Source organism: Haliaeetus albicilla, chromosome 28 (genome assembly GCF_947461875.1).
Source record: "Haliaeetus albicilla chromosome 28, bHalAlb1.1, whole genome shotgun sequence".
In the NCBI taxonomy this organism is placed as follows: Eukaryota; Metazoa; Chordata; class Aves; order Accipitriformes; family Accipitridae; genus Haliaeetus; species Haliaeetus albicilla.
Window position 1 is genome coordinate 6,832,074 of NC_091510.1, and position 21,147 is coordinate 6,853,220.

General features: G+C 34.0%; 1 protein-coding gene across 5 annotated transcripts in view; it reads left to right on the top strand.

Moving 5' to 3' along the window:
- The window catches only part of CEP290 (centrosomal protein 290), a 55,617-nt gene that overhangs the window by 12,306 nt on the left and 22,164 nt on the right, over positions 1-21,147 (top strand). For 3 of the 5 annotated variants that reach the window (XM_069773446.1, XM_069773447.1, XM_069773448.1), the window contains 14 exons: positions 89-201; positions 2,963-3,047; positions 4,455-4,597; positions 5,143-5,307; positions 6,287-6,436; positions 7,435-7,550; positions 9,795-9,897; positions 11,944-12,174; positions 12,722-12,895; positions 14,466-14,577; positions 15,401-15,606; positions 17,716-17,867; positions 18,721-18,832; positions 19,586-20,041. In XM_069773446.1, the coding sequence (XP_069629547.1) occupies positions 89-201; positions 2,963-3,047; positions 4,455-4,597; positions 5,143-5,307; positions 6,287-6,436; positions 7,435-7,550; positions 9,795-9,897; positions 11,944-12,174; positions 12,722-12,895; positions 14,466-14,577; positions 15,401-15,606; positions 17,716-17,867; positions 18,721-18,832; positions 19,586-20,041 (2,318 nt within the window). Of the gene's footprint in view, positions 1-88; positions 202-389; positions 1,191-2,962; positions 3,048-4,454; positions 4,598-5,142; positions 5,308-6,286; positions 6,437-7,434; positions 7,551-9,794; positions 9,898-11,943; positions 12,175-12,721; positions 12,896-14,465; positions 14,578-15,400; positions 15,607-17,715; positions 17,868-18,720; positions 18,833-19,585; positions 20,042-21,147 lie in introns of all 5 variants that reach the window. The other 2 variants (XM_069773443.1, XM_069773444.1) reach the window with 1 other exon arrangement.

The following is a 21,147-nucleotide window of genomic DNA, read 5'->3' on the forward strand; positions in this document are numbered from 1 at the left end:
AGATATACTAAATGGCATATATTCTTTTGCTTGGAGACCAATTAAAAGTTCATAATAATTTTTTACTTGTATATTTACTTGCAATTAGGCTTGGGTGCTGGTGATGTGCAGATAACTGATAGCTTTACTGAAGAGAAGGGAACGAATAAGAGGAAGTTGGATTTCTTGAACAGACATGATATTGCTGAAGTAAAAGCAAAGGTAGGTTCATAAAGCAAGTTCATAAACATTTATTGTATTTCTCTTTCAAAATAAAAATAATGTTATTTTGTAAATGTCTGTTCAAATATTTCTCCAGGTGCTTTTATTAACTACTTTTAAAAAATCAAGAAATAATTTGTAATTTTTTTAGGAGACTAATGAGTATTCTATATTTTTTGTGAATATAGGCTAGCAGCTCGTGTAACGTGGAAGGGAGAAACACACTTGCAGATAGAGAAGCATCAGTTAGACTTTTGAAGTCAGAGAAAGATATGGCTGAAAACAGTAAGGCTATGGGAAAGCTACGTGGAAGAACTTCTGGCACACTCGAGAATTTATATGACTTGGAAAGAAATAGAAATACTTCTTTAGTTCATTTAGGTTCAAAACTTGTGACAGAGTGGCAACTAGTTAATGACAGCTGTAATTCTGAAACTCTTACTATAAACGATCTTTTCATATCACCAGAGCTACAGTCTGCACAGTCATCAGGGATAACAGATTATACAGACAATAGAGAGATGTCAAAGGACTTAAAATCAGACCACACAGGTTTGTTTTCTGCTTATCAGCGAGCATGTCAGACCTCAGAGGTAAATAACCAAAATTACAGAAACAAACCATCTTTTCAGAATCAAGTGTCCATAACTTCTAATTCAGACCAAAAAAGTCAGGAAGATTTTTGCCCAGGACTCTCTCTCGGCAATAAATCTCTAATTTCTTGTGCATCTGCTCTTGGAAAGCCCTTAATGCACAAAACACAAAAGATGACATTGAAGGATAAGCAAGACTATTTGCAAGTAAAGTTTTCTGATTTAAGTTCCTTTCAAGAAGACAGAGAAGGAAAGAAATGCCTAACAGAATTGTTGCAAGTAAAAACCTTGGAAAGTGGACTTGAAAATGCAGAATCAGAACACTCAGGTCAGGTAGATCCTGTTGAAAATCTCATAGAGCAATTGAGGAGAGAATTAGCCCTTCTTAGATCACAGGTGAGACACCTTTATAGTATGTGTATATTTATATCTGTTGCAGTTATTTAGAAGATAAATTCAAATAAAGATGTGTTAGTTTACTTTCATCTTTATTAATTAAAGCTATAAAGGATAGTTCTAAGAATTTAAAAATTGTTTTAAATAAATACAGAGAAATACAAATGGTAATTTACAAGCGTTAGTTTAATGAAGTAGGGACTGAATCCATCCTTTGGTGTGAAAGATAGAAGATGAGATTTCTGTTAAAAGACATATGTTATTTGACTAGAGGATGTCTCCTACCTCCAGAGAGATCAGAGGGTGTAAAGTTAGATTTTTAGAATAAGAATGGCCTTTCCTTCTGGGAGACATCTAAGAAGTCTGAGTTGGTTCTATCCTTTTATCCATTTCCATGCCAACTAACAAAGATAATGTATATCTTTTCAGAAAAAAAGATTTCCAATTAAAAATTCCATTATTTATTAAAATTATCTCTAATGATAAAATCTTTTAGGTTCTCAAAAGGATTTTTGAAAACTTTTTATAATCAGTGAAAGAACGGGTTGATTTCAGGATGCTTGCTGTGTTTTCTTTTATTCACATGATAAATCATGTAAAAAAAATATTCACAGGTAGCTTCCTAAATTGGTACCTTGAAATGCTGTGTTAGTTTTCTGTAAAGTGGAGGACCTTGCTTTGGTTGCTAGAGATGCATTTGGGGCATGGATCAAGCCAGTCCCTCAGAGTCTCACAGACTTTTGGTCTGTACCAGGCTGTTCCAGCTGATGCCTGACCCAAGAATACATGTTTCCCTAGACAGCGTTAGATTGGGCACACCTTGTGTAACTCCTCCAGTGAATTCATCTCTGTTGCTGTTGCATTTCAGGCAGGAGATTCATATGTGGACTGGGAAATTTTCATGAAGGCATGCTCCAAATTTGAAAAAACGCTGGGATTAGAACATTAGATTGCTAAAATTAGAATCTGTGTAATTTTTGTCTGGGAGAAACCATCTAAGAATGTGATGAGGAAACATCATGGTTACAATGCGTAAGATAAGCAAATAGGTCTTTCCTATCTGTAACTGAAATGTTTTGGAGTTGGTGGCATTTCTGTTGAGTCCGTTGAGCTATGTAATTGATCAATGGAAAGTATAATATATATATCAGACTTTTTTTCAATTATACAACAGTTTTTCCATGCTACAGGAGTATGCTTTGCTGTTGTGATTTCTCTTAAACTGCTGTGTTAGCCAAGCCGTGGAATGAATAATGCCTACTAATTGCATTTTCAGTAGAAAAGAAGCGGGTTTTGTTATATTGCGGAAGAAAAGTTCTTGAAATATAATTTTTTTTGTATACAAATGAAGGTAGAATCCTATACTAATAACTTACTGTTGGGTTTTTTTAGAATGAGCAGATATCCAGAGATTTGTTGATCAAGAGTATGCTAAATAGTTATATAGAATTGAATCTTGAAAGATGCAGAAGCCAGGCAGTGCAGGTAGTACAAGGCTTTAAAAAAAACAAAACAGGATAAATATTTATATAAAGTTTATTCATGGTTTAAATAACTTTTTCCTGATAATTTTGTTGCTGCGAAGATGAGGCTATTTCTTTGATTGTTGCCTTCTATGTAACATGCTCATTTTGGTGTAATTTCACTGTTGAATATATACGGATTAGCAATATTTTTCAGGCATTTATTCTCATTTAACCAGTCTTAATGAAAATTCTAATACCAGAATTCCTAAATTACAATTTTTGAGTTGTCTTTGTTCTTTTCTTTAGAATGAGTATCTTGCAAATGAATTAAGTGTGAGAGAGAGAGATCTGGAGAAGAACAGGACTGTAATAGTCAAATTTCAATCTAAATGTAAGTTGCAACCTGTTTTAAAGCTAGGAAATATTATCAGGAACCTGCAGACAGTTTGCTTGTTTAGTTGTTCTGTTTCTGTGACTGTGACCACAAATATCTGACTTCACAGTTTCTGTTTTAAATGCAGTTTACTTTGGTGTCTTTCAAAATGATAGAATTTGCTGTGTACATAGAAGTTTATTATAGAATCATTCTGATACAATTCTGAACTGTGGAAACTATGGTTGTGAATTGGTCCAGCTGTGAACACAATGATTACAAAACAGTGAATGTAAATGGCTTTTATCGAATTGGAATTTCTTTGATTTCTCATTAATGACTTTTTTTTAAAAGTTTTCTGTTTATATTAGTGTATATCTTTTGTATGCATGTGTATAAATACGTATATAGTGTTGCTAATTTTAAACTTAAATTAGTGATCATACCTGAAACATAGTTTATTCATACTAAATACATTAAACTAGGATCTCTTATGTTTTTCCTTCCTGAATCAGACCTAAAAAGGGTTGTAAGTCTGTGAGTGATCCCAGTTACAACAATTATATGAGTTACTTGTGTAATTGTAGTGTTTTTCTGGCTCCAAGGAAGTGTTGGGGAACAAACCCACTTGCTGCTTATGTATATATATATGTTAGCTGAAGTACACTGCTTGCAAACTCTGAAATAAAAATAATGCTAATTTCTTTAGACAAGAATCTTAATTTTTTCCCAGAGAACGTGAGTTCTAAATATTCTTTTTGACTTTTCAAAATAGACTTGGTGAAACTGCTCGAACTGCTCCAAGTTTTGCAGTTCACTGCTGGGTCTTCAGGACAGTTAGCCATATTGTTAAGATGCAGAGAATGTACTGACAGGTTTATTGTTTTTTTAAAGTTTCCAGACTTCTTGCCCTGTGCCAGAAACTCTGGAATTCCACTGAGAAATTAATGGTGGCAGGAAAATTGTATGTCTTGAGAGTCCTTATTACAGACAAATAATTTAAATGTTCTTTTTTCGCAGTCTGCAGCAGGAATTCAGGCAATTCCTGTATACTTCATTTCTACACAGAAACATTTCCAAGATAGCCAGTTTCTGGATTTGTGAAAGCCAGTCAGACAGGCTACTAAATAAATGAAAAAAGTGGCAGGAAACGTTGATGACTGGAAGGTTCAATAAAGTCAAATGTGTTCCCATGAAGCATTTCATTATTGTTTTCTTGGTATTTGTCCAGGAAAATACACTCTCTGGATGTTCCTAGCAGCTCTACTTTTAACTTCCTAATTGGTTATGTGTATATATAATATGAACATTCTTTTTATGTATCAAATCAACAAGTATTATGATGAAATATCCTAGGAAACCTTAACTCATTTTTTTAGTGTTTTTAGATGCATTTACAATTTTTATTACAATTTTATTTATTAGTAAAAGAATTATCAGAAGAGAATAAACAACTTGAACAAGGAATGAAAGAAATATTGCAAGCTGTCAAGGAAATGCAGAAGGAACCTAGTGTGAAGGGAGAAGAAACAGCCTTAATAATCCCTAGTCTGGAACGTTTAGTTAATGTAAGCTTGCTTTCTGAAGTACTGTTTAGCTTTATAGGATTTACAGGCTTTTTTTTTCCTCCTCAATTATTGTATAATTAAATAGTAGCTTCCTTATACATATGCTTCCATAGTTACAAGTAGGAGTACATAGTGTGATACCTCTTTAAAAATGCGTATTAAAAATATACAGCAACAAGAGATTGCCAATAAAAATTAAAAAAAAAAAAATTCTTCAGCTGGATAGTATAAAACTGTCTTTGACAAGTTTATTGTCCCAGTCATAAAGCTTAGGTAAAAGTTCATTTGCATGTCTTTTATCTCTATGGGACCCGCAGGAAATGTTTTAAGAAAAATTCTTTATTCAAACATCTTACAAAAAAAATTAGTGTTTTTACAGGAAAATTTAACCATTTAAATAGTAGCCTATGGCAAATATACCATCAGGAAAACTGATAAGTAGATGTTAAAATGTTACAATTTCATGCTTTTTGCTAATTTCATGTAGAAACAAAGCTTTTCTGCACTTTTTCTCTGTTTTGCTAATTAAATATTTACTGCATTAGGCAATGGAGTCAAAGAATTCAGAGGGAATCTTTGATGCTAGTGTGCACTTGAAAGCTCAGGTTGACCAGCTTACAGGACGAAATGAAGAATTAAGACAGGAATTGAAAGAGACTCAGAAGGAAGCAACCACTTTCTCTAATCAGCTGGCAAATGCAAATGAAAAGGTATACAATTTACTTTATACGATTTATTTTGTACTTGAAAAGTGGCTGCTCAGATAAGTTAGAACAAACTACACAATCTATAAGATATTGAATTTAGCTTATCTGAAGAGTGTAATTATACAAATCTTAATTAAGTTTATGTATTGAATCTACCAATTTGTCCATTTTAAGTTCAAATCTTACTCTTCTTAATGTTACTGTATCCTTGGAATAGCCTATCGTGTTAAACAGCAAGCGTGCCTATCTTTTGGGGAGAGCTGTGCCCAAAAAGCTCACAGATTTCTTTCTTCAAAAAGCCACTAGTCTTGCATTTGTTATTTATAAATAAGTAACAGAGATGAAGTGTTTTAAAATGATGAATTATTCTCTAAAATCCTGTCTCATGTTTTAAGTTGTACAATTGATTCTGTGGAATGCTTCTTCCAGGGCAAAAATGAGGAATGGAATATTAACCTTACCAGAAGCAAAATTTAAATTTGCCTATTAGAACATCTTTGGTGATGCAAAAAGATTTGCCAGTAACTAATATTCTAAAATAGTGTTTTATGTACAGTTAGAACAGAGAACCAGAGAGCTTTTAAGAAGTTAAATGAAACAGCAAAGATTTGTTTAGAATAAACCATCAAGTAACCACTGCAATAATTCTTTCCAAAATTTCCATCTTTTTAAAAGGAATAGAAATGCACTGTTAAATCATTTGGAATAAAACTGTGGTGAATCCTCGGTATGTGAAGCTGCCCTGATTGCTGGAGTCATTTGATAAATTTGGCTTAAGATATTATGCATTTAATGATTTATGGAATCACAGCATTTTTAAAAGGTTACATTAAAGAGTGTTTGAATGCTCTAGAATGTAAGCGGAAGTGAATTAAGTTGTTAATAACAACTGATGTAGCACAGGAAAACAAAATATTTTCCATCTTTTTTTTTAATTGAATAGCAAGAGTGACTTCTTTATGGTTTTGTTTCTTTTCTTTAGATTGCACAACTGAAAAATGAAATTTGCTTATTACGTCAGTCAGAAGGTGCCAATATTGTCTTCCGAACAGTGAATCTTCCAGAAGGAATGGTTCCTTCAAGTGTTAATATGATTAATTCTCTGAATGAATATTTAATACGTCTTATACAGGTAACTCATTTACACCTTGATGTCAAGAATATTTGTAACATATAGCTAATTCCTCCAAAATCTAGTACTATGCCAGGTATGGACATGGGAGAACTCTCCAAAGCTATCTTGAAGTTCTGACATCCAGTAAATTCTTTGAGCTATTCTGTTTTTTTAAAGCTGTAAGTATTTTGCTGTGTTGTAAGCCTGGAAGGTAATACTTAATTAAATTTTTGACAACAATTTAGATTTTTTTATTTTAAATCTGAATTTTGATCTAAATATTTGCCCGCTCCTACTTCTACAGTTGCACTCTCTATGAGAAATTCTTTCTTACTGCTGTCAGGATTCCACACCTGAGTCTGCATGTGCAAATCCTTCTTGAACGGTTTTTCTCTATACAGCAAAGGTCTCTATTCATTTACCATATGAATATTCATTCCATTATTTTTCAAAAATATGTCAACATTTATAAACAGAGGCATAAATACATTGAAACCAAAGCCAGTGATTCCCATGGAAAGCATAGCAGACAAGCATATAGTAAAGAAGATTTGACTCTCAGAACTGGAGTGAAAAGAACTTACCTTTTTATTATTATTGTATTATTTTGTTCTGTCTTTGATCACTTTACTTTTGTTGATTAGACAATATTTTTCAACTGTATATGTTAGTAGAAGAGTATTTGGGTACATGAGAAGCAAACATCGCTTTCCAGTTAGACGTTCAGTTAGTATTCTGTGTGTGGTAGCAACATGTCATGGTGTTTTGAACTTTGAGGGCTGTAATCCACAGTGCAATAATGCACTGTTTCACACCTATTAATATGAATGCCAAAGTTTATTGCGCTTTTTTTCATCTGTTCCTTCTAAAGAAAATACACTTTTCATACCTGCAGTTCACACAGTTCATGACAGAAGCATCTATTGTGAAAATACAACTGGCATTTTCATTAATCCCTTCATGTTTAAAACCTGTGTTAATCACTTCAATATTTTTATTTGGAAAATAATCACTAGGAACTGGAAAATAAAGAAAAGTTACTTAAACAATTAGAAGATGCAGTAGAGGACTACAAGCGAAAATTTGCAGTAATTCGTCATCAACAAGGCTTACTGTATAAAGAATATCAAAGGTATTGTTCTCTTTTCTGAATTACAAAAGTTCAACTATCTAAATGTTTAATAACTCTGAATAGAAGATTTGCTGCTGTGTTTAAGTAGTTCTTTGGTTAATGTCATAAATGCTGCTGCTCTTGGATATGGACTCCGTGTATTTTCTTTAGTCCTGTAAAGATTCAGAAAACTCTTACAAAAACATTTTCTGATGGACTCTTTTCATATTGCATACTTTATAATGAGGATTGCATTGTGCTTTCTGCCTCTGATATCTTGTATTTTATTAGAATCTGGTATTATGGAGTCTTCAGTCTCATTTTCTTTTGCTTTCACGTATGGGTCCTAACAGTTTTTCTGAGTGGAAAAAAACAAACCTGTTATCCAAATACAGTCACACAGATCTCTGTTTCAAAATTTCAGATCATTGGGACTTCATAGTTGGTTTTCTTTCAGACTCTTTATTCCTTTATATGCTTCACTGAATCTAATTTCTATAAAATTTTTCTTAAGGTCAAAAATCCAGGATTTTCATCTGTTAGGAGCATAGGGATGAATATTGGTGATTTGGGTTCTTCAATTAACAGGCTGTTAGCTGTGTCCTCTTTATGTTTGGATTGGAATGAACAGTCACTGGATGGCTTTTGGAATAAGGGTGTTTCATCTCTTAGGACCTTCTGTTTGTTCTTTGAATCAGTTAAGACTTCCCAGATAACATTATCTCTGTTTTAGCAATTATAGCTTTTTGAACATATTAAAGGCTATAATATACTACCTCATTTACTACTAGATTAGAGATCTCCAATGACAGGGATAAGATGATGATTCAAGGCTCCTTCTCCAAACCTGTTACAGATTGAAGATAGGGGAGGGGATTCTTTGATTTGGCATCCTATAAAGACTCACTTTTAGAGCATTTTCTTTCCTTTTCCTCCATTTTCTTCCATTATGGAAGAAACTAAGAGATCCTTTTTGAAGAGAAAATACTACTTCTGAAATACCCTTGATTATTTGTTTAAACTAGCCTAAACTATCCTATACAGTCTATAGAAACTTCCTTATTAAACAGGTATAAACAGTTCACAGTCTTTTTTTGTTTCCAAATAAATGAATAAAAGTGGGTAGAGGAGACTAGTTTGGGCCAAAGTGAAGTTGAATCTTTTTATGTTTTTGTTTCTTTTTCACTGAAATTGAAAAAACTATGGTGGGAAATTCTGTCCTTTATGCATTTGAAATAAAATGAATGTAATAGAAGGAAAGATTTGCAAAATGATTGAAAAAATTGAGGTAATATTACAGCCATTGCCTGCCCTGTTCTTTAGAAGTCTGACCTCTAATGCAGAATTTGGATATGGGAAACCTAAGTTTAATTCTGTCCCCTTCCTGAGGGAAATTTGGACCAACATCCTTTAAAGAAAAAGCTAGCTACTATGCTGTGGGGAATTCTCACAGGATGAGCGAGTAATCTTTTCCTTATGATACTGTACCGTTCTGTATGATGAATTAAAAATACTTCAGAATCAACTTAGGTATTCTGTCTGTCAGGAACTGCAGAAGCCTTGTTCCCCTTGCAAGTTGTCTCTCTTAGCTAATGAATGTGCAAGTGCTTCATGCAAAGGAAACGGTTATGGAAAGAGACATTAATTATTTGTCAAGCCATTTTATCTAGCTGTAAATCTTATCAGCCAAATTATTGGGCAAAGTTGTGAATATCTGCTGAAATCTGCTGGGTGTAGTCTGCTTCAAAAAGAAAAGGCCCATTTCCAGACTCACAGCATGGTAAGTGCCAGTAGTATGATTTTTGTGTCCCTTCCTATAAAAGGGAGACCTGGCATTTCTAGAGAGGTACTCAAAAGTGGAAATGTTCTTATTTGCAAAGTTCTAAACTTCACCTATTTTTACAAAAACACATGCAAGAAAATAATTTGAAATACGTGTGTGTAATTTAAAGCAGATTAAATCCCATGTGTGTACATTTTTGGGGAGTAGGGCATCTCTATCTCTGCACTATAGTACACAGGTGAAGAAGAGATAACACACTTTAACTCAAGAATTATTTTCATCATTAAACCAGCTGCAGCCTAAACAGAGGGGATAGTTTTTCAGGAATCCATCTACAATTTATAATGTCATTTTCAAATTACGTTACTGCTAAAAATAAGTATCTTGGTCTGCAATATTTCAGGGTTGCTGTTTCAGTTGCAGTTTTAAAAATCATCAAGTCTTTCATCATTCTAAATGAAAATATTTAATTACTCTTTTAGTCAAAAGGAAAGCTGGCAGAAAGAATCAGAAGATATGAAAGAGGAAAAGAAGAAGCTAGAAGAGCAAAAAGAAGAGGATGCTACAAAAATAAAGGCATATTCTGTAAGTAATTTGGTTGCTTTCATTTTTCAAAAAGGTTTTAATACATAGAACAGAGGGTGTAATACAATACTGTAATTTGTTAGATTGGGAAAATGTTGCAGGGAAAAACTGCTCAATTCAAATCAAATCAGAAGGGAAGTGGTTTATTGATTTATTAGTGGAATGTAAATAACTAGCAATCAGTGAACTATACATGCAGAATCAGTATCAACAATACAAAAGGTAAATCCTAATATTAAGGCACATACAAAATGTTACTGTAGACCTAAAAATCTCTAAGGACCATTCAGGAATTAATCCCAAATATTTCTCATCCCACACATTCACACAGTTACGTTCATTCCCTGGCCCCTTCAGGTTACCAGCACACCTCCCCTTTCCTCCACACACCCCCCCCCTCGTGTGTGCGCTCCGGGGTGCTGTGTACGTGTGGGGTGCTCTGGTGTTACGTGTACCCGTGTGCCTCCCTGCACTCTGCTAATCCGTGCGCTGGCGAGAAATCGCCCCGGGAGGTCACGTACGCACACGTGAGGTGTGGGTGCCTACTTGTGGCACTGGGTACCTCCAGTCCATCAGCTGTAGTGCCGAGGCTCGTGGTGTGCAGCAGGGGGGAGGCACTCACACTTCAGGGACGGCGGGGAAACTTCTGAAGCTGAACTAGGTTATGAGTGCTGCATTATAACTCTCTCTGCCCCTGCTGTTAGAAGTTTTCATGCTTCTTTTATACTAATTTTCAAGCTGACTACTTCTTTATTTCAAATCTCTAATTTTATGGTTACTATCAATCTCGTTGATGGTCACCTTTCTCTTTAACATTATCAGTTTTGAGCAAAGTTTTGACTGCCCCCTCAGACAGTCTCAGGTATTCTGTTCACACACACTACTTACACTCACGCTGCTATCTTAATGGCAGTTGTTATCCAGGCTGTTTGATTGGGAGGAGGAACAGTGCAGGCACCCCCATGGAAAACACATTAATTTATACTAAGAATTAAGGTTATTACTTTGAGTTGCATCTTATTTATGTATACCTGTTACTGTATGTGTATCAGTGTTTCACAAAAACAGGAAACAAAATTCATCTTTCTATTTTGATTTATTTCCACCAACACTGAATTCAATATTCTGTTAAGAAAACTGAAAAATAACTTTTTAAGAAGGTGGTATTTAAAAGTTCCTGGAATTGATGCAGGCGCCTAATCACAGACATAGTGCAATTTTAGATGGCTTCAGGTGTCTTTGTGCAGATACCAAAAGCTGCTAAATACGACAGAAGACATGTGGGACACACATGTCCTTTTAGAGAAGCAGACACAGGGCAAGGACATCACAAGGTGCTCACTTTTCTTCGTTAGTCTCGTAGGAATCTGGGATTCTACAGCTTCAATTTCTACTCCGTCTCCTTGGCAAGCTGATGTGTGCGACAGCAAAGCTAAAGCTCACATGCCTTCTGAGACCTGAGTTGCTGTAGTTCCCTCTCCCCCTGCTGCCCCTCCTCGGATTTATACATGCATGCAAACACATGTGTGTGCACACATACACACAAACATACATGTTTCCACAGGAGGGGTCCTGTGTTTACTTTACAAATACTGGTTTGGTCCTCACAGTAAGACATTGTTAGTGTTTGTTAGGAGCCATAGCGATTCTATTTGGTTTAGGAAATTGTTCCAATACATTTATTTTGATTCTAGTAAAAGGGGGGAAGACTGATGACAATGAATGCATGAAATTATTTTTATTCTAAATTTTGAAAATTTCAGCACTAACTAAAATTCCAATTAGTCAGTGAGATGTATTTAGTTTCTTTTCCTCAGAAACTAATGATTTTGAAGATTTAATTTTTTTCTTTTGTTATAATAGACTATTGTATGCCTATGCATGTGTTGAGTGTGAGTATATGTTTTATTAGGAAAAAGAAATTATTTCAGACAGTTGAACAGAATTGTTACACCTAGATTAAAAAATGTACAAGAAAGCTTGTCTACATAGCTGAGTTTTACCATATTTCTGTACAAAGTTCTTATTAAAAAAATCATTTTACAGAATTTACTTAATGCACTTCAGCTGGATCCTGATGAAACAAAAAAAGTGCTTGCAGAAAATAATAGAAAAATAACTGTTTTACGAGTTAATGAAAGGTCACTAACAAGGCAGTATACTACTTTACTTGAAACGGAACGGCATCTTAGAAAAGAAAATGAGAAACTAAAGGGTGAAATAACACATATGGAGACTGCAGTTATAGAGAAGATTGGAAACTTGCAACGATTCAAGGTATGGTTTATAGTAGTAATAGTACACATTTTTATTTTTACGATTTGGCAATAAAGACACTATTTTTAAATGGAGGCAGTACTAGTTTCTTGAATGCATTACCCAAATGCTTGTTAAATGCTGTTATAAATATTGTCAAAACATTCTTTGTATTTAAATAAGCATCATAATACGAAACCTGTCAGTTTTCCCCTTCTGCAGTTGCTTCAACAAGTTCTTTTTATTGAAAGTGTCATATGAAATCAGATCTTACTTTTTGGCCTTGCAGGTTGCTAGGGCCTTTATTAACTCATCTTCATAAAATATGTTTTTGACAGTGCCTTATGATTGAGAAGCAACTGTTTATAAAATTACCCAGAGAGTTGGAATACCAGAGAAATTTTGTCAATGTGTATTGCAAGTAATTTATAAAGATGGACAGTAATTTAGTAAAATAAACCTGTATTGTGTTCTAAAGCATTATATTAAGTGGTGTTCTTTTTCCGTGGAGTAATTTTTCAAAGATCTAGCAGACCTTAGTAACACATTGTGTTGATTATTTTCATAGGAAATGGCTAGCTTTAAGATTGCAGCTCTGCAAAAAGCATTGGATGGTAGCGTGCCATTGTCTGAGCTAGAACTGGCTAATAAGCAGTATAATGCATTAACTGCTAAATACAGAGATATGTTACAAAAAGATAACTTGCTCATCCAACGGACAACAAACATGGAACACATGGAGGTAATGTTTGCGTTATGTTTGAACCCCAAGGGAAAAAAAACCTCATTATACATTCGTTCTGCATTGGTTTTTGTCCTCACTTAATAGATAGAACAGAAGTCCCAGTGCTAGAACTGCTGGTTATAACAGTTCCATAGTGGGTATGAGATGTTGTAGGCAGTCTTACTCTTGCTATCGAATTTTAATTTGCTTACCTGGTATTTTCAGTAGATTAAGAAACATACACAAAGTCCCAGATTTTATGTCAATGGGCATACACAAAAGCATTTTGTTTAATTGTTTTGGTGGGTTTGGTTGTTTGTTTTTTTTGTTTGTTTGTTTGCTGTTTAAGTTAAGCTCTGGGTATGTTCCCTCACAAAGTGTTTTTAGTTCTTTGATTACTAAAACAAGGCTGGCAGAAGGAATATTTGCTATCATCCTCAGTTCTGGAAGTCATAAGGAAAGTAGAATGAGTGTAAACACTTTCAAAGCTTTCTCTCAAAGTAAGTGCTCTTAGTAATTCCTGACTTACAAGAATGAAATGTTCAGTTCCAAAAGGCAGTAAACCTTTGGAATTTTACTTCAATAAAAAAAGTAAATAACCAAAGATAGATCACAGTGTGTTTGCAAAATGTCATAGGGACTGCAAATACGTAAACATTCCTTTGAGCTTTTATTCTCATGTAGAAGGGAGCTTCTTTTCAAGAGCTATGAAGCTGGCTTCAAAGATATGTTACTACCTCCCACTTTTCATTTATGTCAGAAATAGTAGTCCAAGAAAGTAGTAGTTTAACCGGTAGTTAAAGCTCATGTCGTGTTCTTGTCTGTTGGGTTTCTGTGTTTGACAAGGGTTAAATACATGTGGTGGGTAAACTTACTGAACTATTAAATTTGTGCGCTTGGGAACAGGTATGTGCATTTGTGTTAGCTAAAGAATGATTCTTTCTCTATTGTATGAAATTTTGTGTGTATGAAAATTTGCATTGCCTATTTCAGCAATTTCATAGAGCTAGAGAATCATTTATCAATAGCAAACTAAAATGCATTTAGAAAACTAGAAATTGAAAATTAATATGAAGTATTCAATTTGTTTTACTGGTTAATGTGGAAATTTGTGTTTGTATTTGGAGGAGTAAAAGAACATTTACAAAACTAATGTTTGGCATGATATTAGACGCCTGAAAGAACTAAAAGAAGCATATGCTCAAATATGTATTTATGTGCAAGATGAAGTATCCTGTGCAGGATGAAATATCCTCCAGAAGTTTTTTCCCCACTTATTAATGAGGTTAATGAGGTGTTTAGTATGACACACATAGATTTCTTATCTAATTCCAGACACTCTAGGAATCACAGTCACTGTTGATAAATATTCACAGTAATACTAGTTGACAGTAAGATACAACATAGAGAGCAAAGACTAGCATTTTTACACTTAGGAGGAAACTTAGGCTCTTCTGTTGCCATATATGTAGATTATGGGTTGTGCATAGGTAAAATCTGTTAATTTAAAAGATTTTATAGATACTAAACATTAAGTCTGCTACAGTTAAGTAGTTTGCTGTTACGTTGTTACTTTTTTGTCATACAGCGTGAGAATGAATCCTTGAAAGCACAGATAAACTTATTGAATAAGGAACTGGAGATTACGAAAGAGAAACTTCACACTGTAGAACAGGCTTGGGAACAGATGACTAAACTAGGCAAGTATGAAAGTTATATTGCAACATTAAAAATCAAATGGTATGTCCTGTTTAATATTTTAAAATGTTTTAAAATTGATGTATCTTAAAACAATAACAAAAAAAGTCAAAACTGTTTTGTATCTTTCATTAACAGTCTTTTTTTTTTGGTGAATTTTTTATTTGTTTGTTTCATTTTATTTATCTGTTTGACCAAAACCATGTTTGGTATTTTCCTCTGGAAACTGTTCCATGTTGGCTTTTCTTGGGTTACTGGGTCAAGGGCTTAAAAGCTGGAACTTGTAAAGCAACATCATCTGATTTCTTATTTTTTTTTAATAAGGTGCAATATGTTCTAACTTGATTGTCAGCCAAAGTATTTCATAGGTTGTCAGGAAAATGATTTCTTTTTCCTGGTGTCATGCTCTGCAACGAAGTATTTTTTCTTGATAGCTGGGGCTTCTTTGTGTACAATTTACATTCCCATTATTCAAGAAGAACTCATCCACATCTACTTCTTTTACAGATCTTAAATTAAATTTCCTGAAGATTTACCAGCTGAATTAAGGATAAAGTGAAAGGCTACATTGAAAATAGCTATCAGTCTCAATAACCATGGTTGCAGATATACCCATTTATAATTTATAATAATACTTTATTCAAATTAGGTATTTCTCAAACATGTAATAAGGCAGGATAACCATGCCTCCAGTTTAAAAAAGTAATACAGGTGTTTCAATAAAGTTTATCTAACAGAGAAAAAGCAAAACTCATGTTCTGTTTCATGATGCAAATTAGTTGAATCAGCTTGTGTATTCCCTAACTTAAATATTTTTTAATCTAGGGGATGACAATGCCATGGACAAGGCCACAAAAGCAATAACCAACAGTGAGATTTTGTCCATTTCTAAGAAAATCACAATGTTGGAAATGAAGGAACTAAATGAAAGACAGAGAGCAGAACATTCACAACGAATGTATGAACATTTACGGAATACTGTAAAGCAAATAGAAGAACGTAATTTTGAATTGGAAACAAAATTTGCTGAGGTAAATCTGTTGAGATTTAGCGACATAACTTGGTGCATCTTAAAAGTATATTTTTGAGCTTTTCAAAAAGTATTAATCTATTCTGTATCACGACTGGCAAATAAGCTTATGTTACAAAATACAGCTGCCTTTAAGAGCTGCAATTTTGCGTGCGCAGGACATTTGTAAAAAAATATAACTAATTAATTTGTCAGTAGTTTATTTCAAACATTAGTTAATCTCTGTAAAACGTGGTATCTTGACAGACAGTTGGCTAATTTTTCAGCAGACTGCTAGAAAAAAGTCTGTTCTTGACCTCTTATTTCTTGTGTCTAATTCATATGATCCCTTTTCTGCTAATTTTCCCTTAATTACCAATGTTCCAAAAAATAGACCTTTGCATCCCTTTTGCAAATGATAGTGTCATGATTTGGCTGACTATGTCCTCTGTCACATGCCAAATATTATAATACAGAAACAGAAGAGAAGTCATGTGCCACTGAAGCTGATGATCCTTAGTATTCCTGTCATATCAGTTTTAATTTTCTTAGATTTTTTTGTGCCCACTATTTGTATTTGAAGTTCGTTATATAGATTCATTATTTAACAGTAGGAGACTTTATTATAATTTCCAGTCTAAATTTATTTATAGGCAGTTGTACACATTTGTTCTTGTGCCAATGTTGGCCTATAATTTAAACACAAGGGAAAAGAAAGAATAGTTATGTTGACGGGAACATTGATAGATTGTATTCGTGCCCCCTCTTTGTGCTTTGCTAGACTTCAGCCTAGCTATTTTAGATTGCTGTTAACTGACTCACTGTTTGTTGTTTTAGTAGTATTTGTTACACTGTTTTGATTTGGGACATGGAATAACTGAAAGTGTATAAAGCTTTTCAGCATCTGTATTGTTAAAGCCTTTTCTGATGGCATGACTTCTTTTATTTCGTTAAGAAAGACCTCAAGTGATGAACCCTAGTATCACATTTTCCTTTTTCTCTTTTGTATATATTATTATCTGTCTTGTGATACGTTTAGGTATGCTGGTCTTCCTTCATTCTGAGTTGATGAACTCCTAATGCCACAATTTTTTCATATTAGTTCCTCCGTGCATCCCTTTTTTCCTCATTTCTGTAGCTCCAGGACATACGTTTTCTGTTTTATATACTCCTGTTGTCAGTGCCTCCTAATCTGGCATCACTGCTTTTTTTTTTTGAGAGAGAGAGAGAGAGACATATATCTAACAAGACTGTGCTAAGGTAATTAATGAAAGTTTTAAGTGATACCAGTTGAAGAACTGGTAACTAGAAGAAGTCTACTAGTCATCTTCTAAACTCATAAATCTACTTCAACACAATTGTTAGTTTTCCAGATAGTACTGCCTCAAATATGTGAAGTGCAGATAATAAGATACACCATGCTTTTTTTGTTTGTTTAGGAAATCAGTTATTTTATTAAGGAGTGGTATTAGATTAATCTGCCACAACTGTATTTACTAAACTAATTCCTGAGGCTTCTCTATGTTGCCTCATGCTTTCCAGGTATCTATCTTTTCTTAATGCTCTTTGGTTTGAATTGAAACATTGATTACTCAGTATTTAACAATCAACTTGAAAAATCAGGCTGTTTGAAAGAATATCACTTAATTATGAAAGTTCTTTTTAGAAAGAACAAAAGAACTACACTATTGTGAGTCTTGGCGCTTATAACCTGTACTTGTGTTGCCAATCCTGATATACTAGACAGTACAGAAATATATAGGTAAGCCTGTTCATTTCCTAAAGAGTTTACAGTCTTATTCTTTTTTTTCTTTTTTTCTTATTTTAGTTTAAGAGCAAGTGATTGTGGTAATGTTTTTAAGAAAATTCACTAATAAAAATTGTGCTTAATTTAGAATTCTGTTCTGGGCCAACCTGTGTATCTGTTCCTATGTGTATGCAGTGCTGCAAACAAAAAGATGTTTAAGCAGAGAAGAAAGGAAATTGTTTTTTGAACACAGCTGAACAGTGTTTTGTAATGACTAAAAAAGAAAAGATACTTTTGGCACTGCTTTTTCTTTGCAGGGTTGGGAGCAGTTGTGTGCTTAGGATACCATTTTGTTTGTTTCTGGTTTTGGTTTTTTTTTTTAAGCTCACCAAAATCAACCTTGAGGCACAGAATGTTGAACAGGAATTAAGAGATGAACTGTCAAAGAGTGTAAGTAAGGCAGTAAGTGATGCAGACAGACGACAAATCATGGACCTAGAGAAGCGTGAGATGGAGCTCAAGACTGAAGTATCAAAGTAAGTGTTGAAGTAACAAATTTCGAATGCAGTGTGTTCAGAAGCACGTGAAAATGACTATAAAGAAAGTAATTTGCTTCATTTTGATTTGAACAAGGAATTAAGTGCTGGCCTGCATAGACATGAGTAAGTGTGCACTTAGATAGTTATTACTAGTATTTTTAAACTAATTAATTCAGGTTTATTTTGTTTCTGTGCCACAACCTGCCTTAAATTTACGAAAATCTCATAAAAAATATGGGGAAGTGATTCTTACTTTCAAAGAGTCATAGATAGTGAAGATTAAACTGCGGGGGGGGGGTGCCATTTACTTACAAGGGATTAACTTTGTATGCATAAATTGAAAAACTGATCTTTTTAGATATGTTGATATGGACATTTGTCTTTGAGTAAATAATGTAATCCTGTTCTACTCCTAAAACAGCAGTCTGTGGGGATGTTTGCAGTGATTTTTGACACTGAAAATGAGTGATTAGACTTGGGGAAGCAGAGAAAGGAATTGAGAATGAAACTGTTTGAGCATTTATGTCCTGAAGTGGGAAAGAAATAGAGGACAGAGATGCTTAGTTCAGGTAAAAACCATGGCATTGTTTTCCTGGAATAGGTTAACTGCTAGCAAACTTCTGTATAACTTACAGGAAAACATCCTGCGAAAAAGTTTAGAGGCAATATAGAAGGATTTTCGTAACAAGGACTCTGAGTAGTAGAGAAGAGTATGCTGGAAAGAACAAAGTCTTCAAATGTTTTGATATGAGGAAACATACTAAGCATCTTTTCTTAGCATCTTCTATGTAGAAAACTTAATAGGTTATTTGGTGGTTTCAAGTGACACAATACTCGTTTTCCTTGCAAGGTTAAGAGAACTGTCTGATGTAGCAAGAATGCAAGTTGAAGCTCTGGAGGCACGCCAGCAATACAGAGATAAAGAAGTGGAATCTCTTAGAATGCAAATTTTAGACTATCAGGTAAAATTCAACCTTTATTAACACTGCAGTTTGGATTTTTCTCCCTGGAGTGAGAAGAAATGAAGTAATTTTACAGTGAATTAGGAAACTGCAAAAGCATTTCAGAAGGCAGTTGCCTTGTAGTGGCCATACCCTTTCAAGAGTTCTCTATTACATTAAGTATTCCCTTCTCCATTTTTTCCATTTCTAGCTGTACAGCTATTACAGATCCTGAGCTTTTTTCCATGTTATTTAGGTAATATTTATTCCTATATGATTAATAGCTCATGGTCAATATTTAAATATAATATCAGGAAAGTGTGATCATTTTTTATAAGACAAGCAATGACTTGTAAATCTTGAAGACTTGCAGTAGACTTATTCAATTGCTTTGTTATTAGCTGAAAGAATTTCTTGGGATTTGTTTTCATGTTCTAGAATGGTTCGAGTCTCTAAATATAACACTTGTGTCAGCTTTTACGTTACCATATTTTCTAAGTTCAGGTATACATTTCTTCCTCATTTCCACTTGTTTGGAAAGATACAATTTTTAAGATCAGTATCTGAAAAGGTGCATTTCTAAAATCTGGCTGTAGAAACAATAGTGGAAAAATAAAAAGCTGGTTTTAGAGGCTAATTCTTGCTCTGATCTATGGAATAAAATACATGCAATATGTAAAATAAAAAAAATACTAACTTGTTTATATTTACATATATACTCCATTGACATATTCAAAATGAAAAATAAATTTGTTCTGTAAATTTTGTTCTTAGGCACAGTCAGATGAAAAAGCAGTTATTGCAAAACTGCATCAACATATCATAGCCCTTCAAGGTAGTGAATCTGTTGCTATAGGCAAATTGGAGACGCTTAAATTGAAACTACAGAAGGTGGAGATCCATAATCTACGTTTAGAACAGAAGCTTGATGAGAGAGAGCAAGCCTTATATTTTGCCCGACTGGAAGGAAGAAATAGAGCCAAACATCTACAACAGACAGTTCAGTCTTTGCGGCGACAGTTCAGTGGTGCTCTGCCTTTAGCACAGCAAGAAAAATTCTCTAAAACAATGATTCAGCTACAGAATGACAAACTGAAGATCCTGGAAGAAGTTCAGCATGCCCAGCAGGAGCGTCGCAATGCAGAAAACAGAGCATTAGAGATGGAGTTAAAACTGAAAAGTTTAGAAGAATTAATAAGTGCATTGAAGGATACAAGAGGAGCTCAAAAGGTTTGCTGTTTTACAACTTTGAATAGCTTTGTTCATCTGATCTGCATTTAAATTACATTTCAGATCAGATTGTTCCCTAAATGTCTGTTTTAATGTAGAACTTAATGATTTCAAAGTACACTTTATTAGAATATGACAGCTACCATTTTTTCTTTTCCTATTTTAAAAAAGTAATACATCATTAGTTATTTGCCCTGTAAAAGTCAGCGCCGTCAGATTTACTAATTTTTTGTGGCCAATTAAGTGTCATAGGAAGTAGAGCCTATCTATGAATTCAGTTATATTAAATTGAAGTAAATTATGAATTGAATTAAATAACGAATGAAATTAAATTAAACAGAGTAGCATTCTGAAGTTCTGTTTCATGAGCTTGCATTGAAATCTTTACTACAAATCCATGTCCTTTTAAATAAATCCAGGGGCAATAATTTAGGCAGCATGGTCAGACGTTATTGTATTCATGTAATTCTAGTCAATCATATTTTGCTAGTGTAAACAATGATACCTTGAAATTTGAATACAGTTTTCTCACTTCTCTTCCAGATCACTGTGTATTTTATAATATGTTTATATTTGTCATAACTAAAGATGTCTGCATGTAAGCGATAGTTGTAGCGCTCTTGGCATGTTTTAGTTTTAAGCCAGTTTTCAAATATTTTTCTAGAGCATTTTGACATAAATATGTCTGTTATTCTTAGTACATGTGCATTTTTTAACACATACAGGTTTTAATGTTTTTGAAAATCTTTTGCTGTTTTAGAAAAGTGAACCAAACTTCTTGCATGCTTTTTTTGTTCAGTCTGGACAGAGGCATAGGGTATAGCTTAGTTAGGTCATTTGAAAATTATTTGCACTGCACTTGTCAGCGTAGGGGAAACCTGTTGCCTCTCAACTTGTCTGCTGCACTTTTCAGTCATTCTGCTTGCAGTTTCATACTCTTGCCATGCCTCCTCACTCAAGAGAAGTGAAGAAGCTTAAAAAGGCAGAACGTCTTTCTTCCTGTCGGTTTGATAAGTGCCGTACTGCCTCAAAGTCAAAGAGTGTAGCTGCATCTAGTTGACCTGTGGGCTTGGTAAATTACAATACTGTGTGTCATTCATTATTAG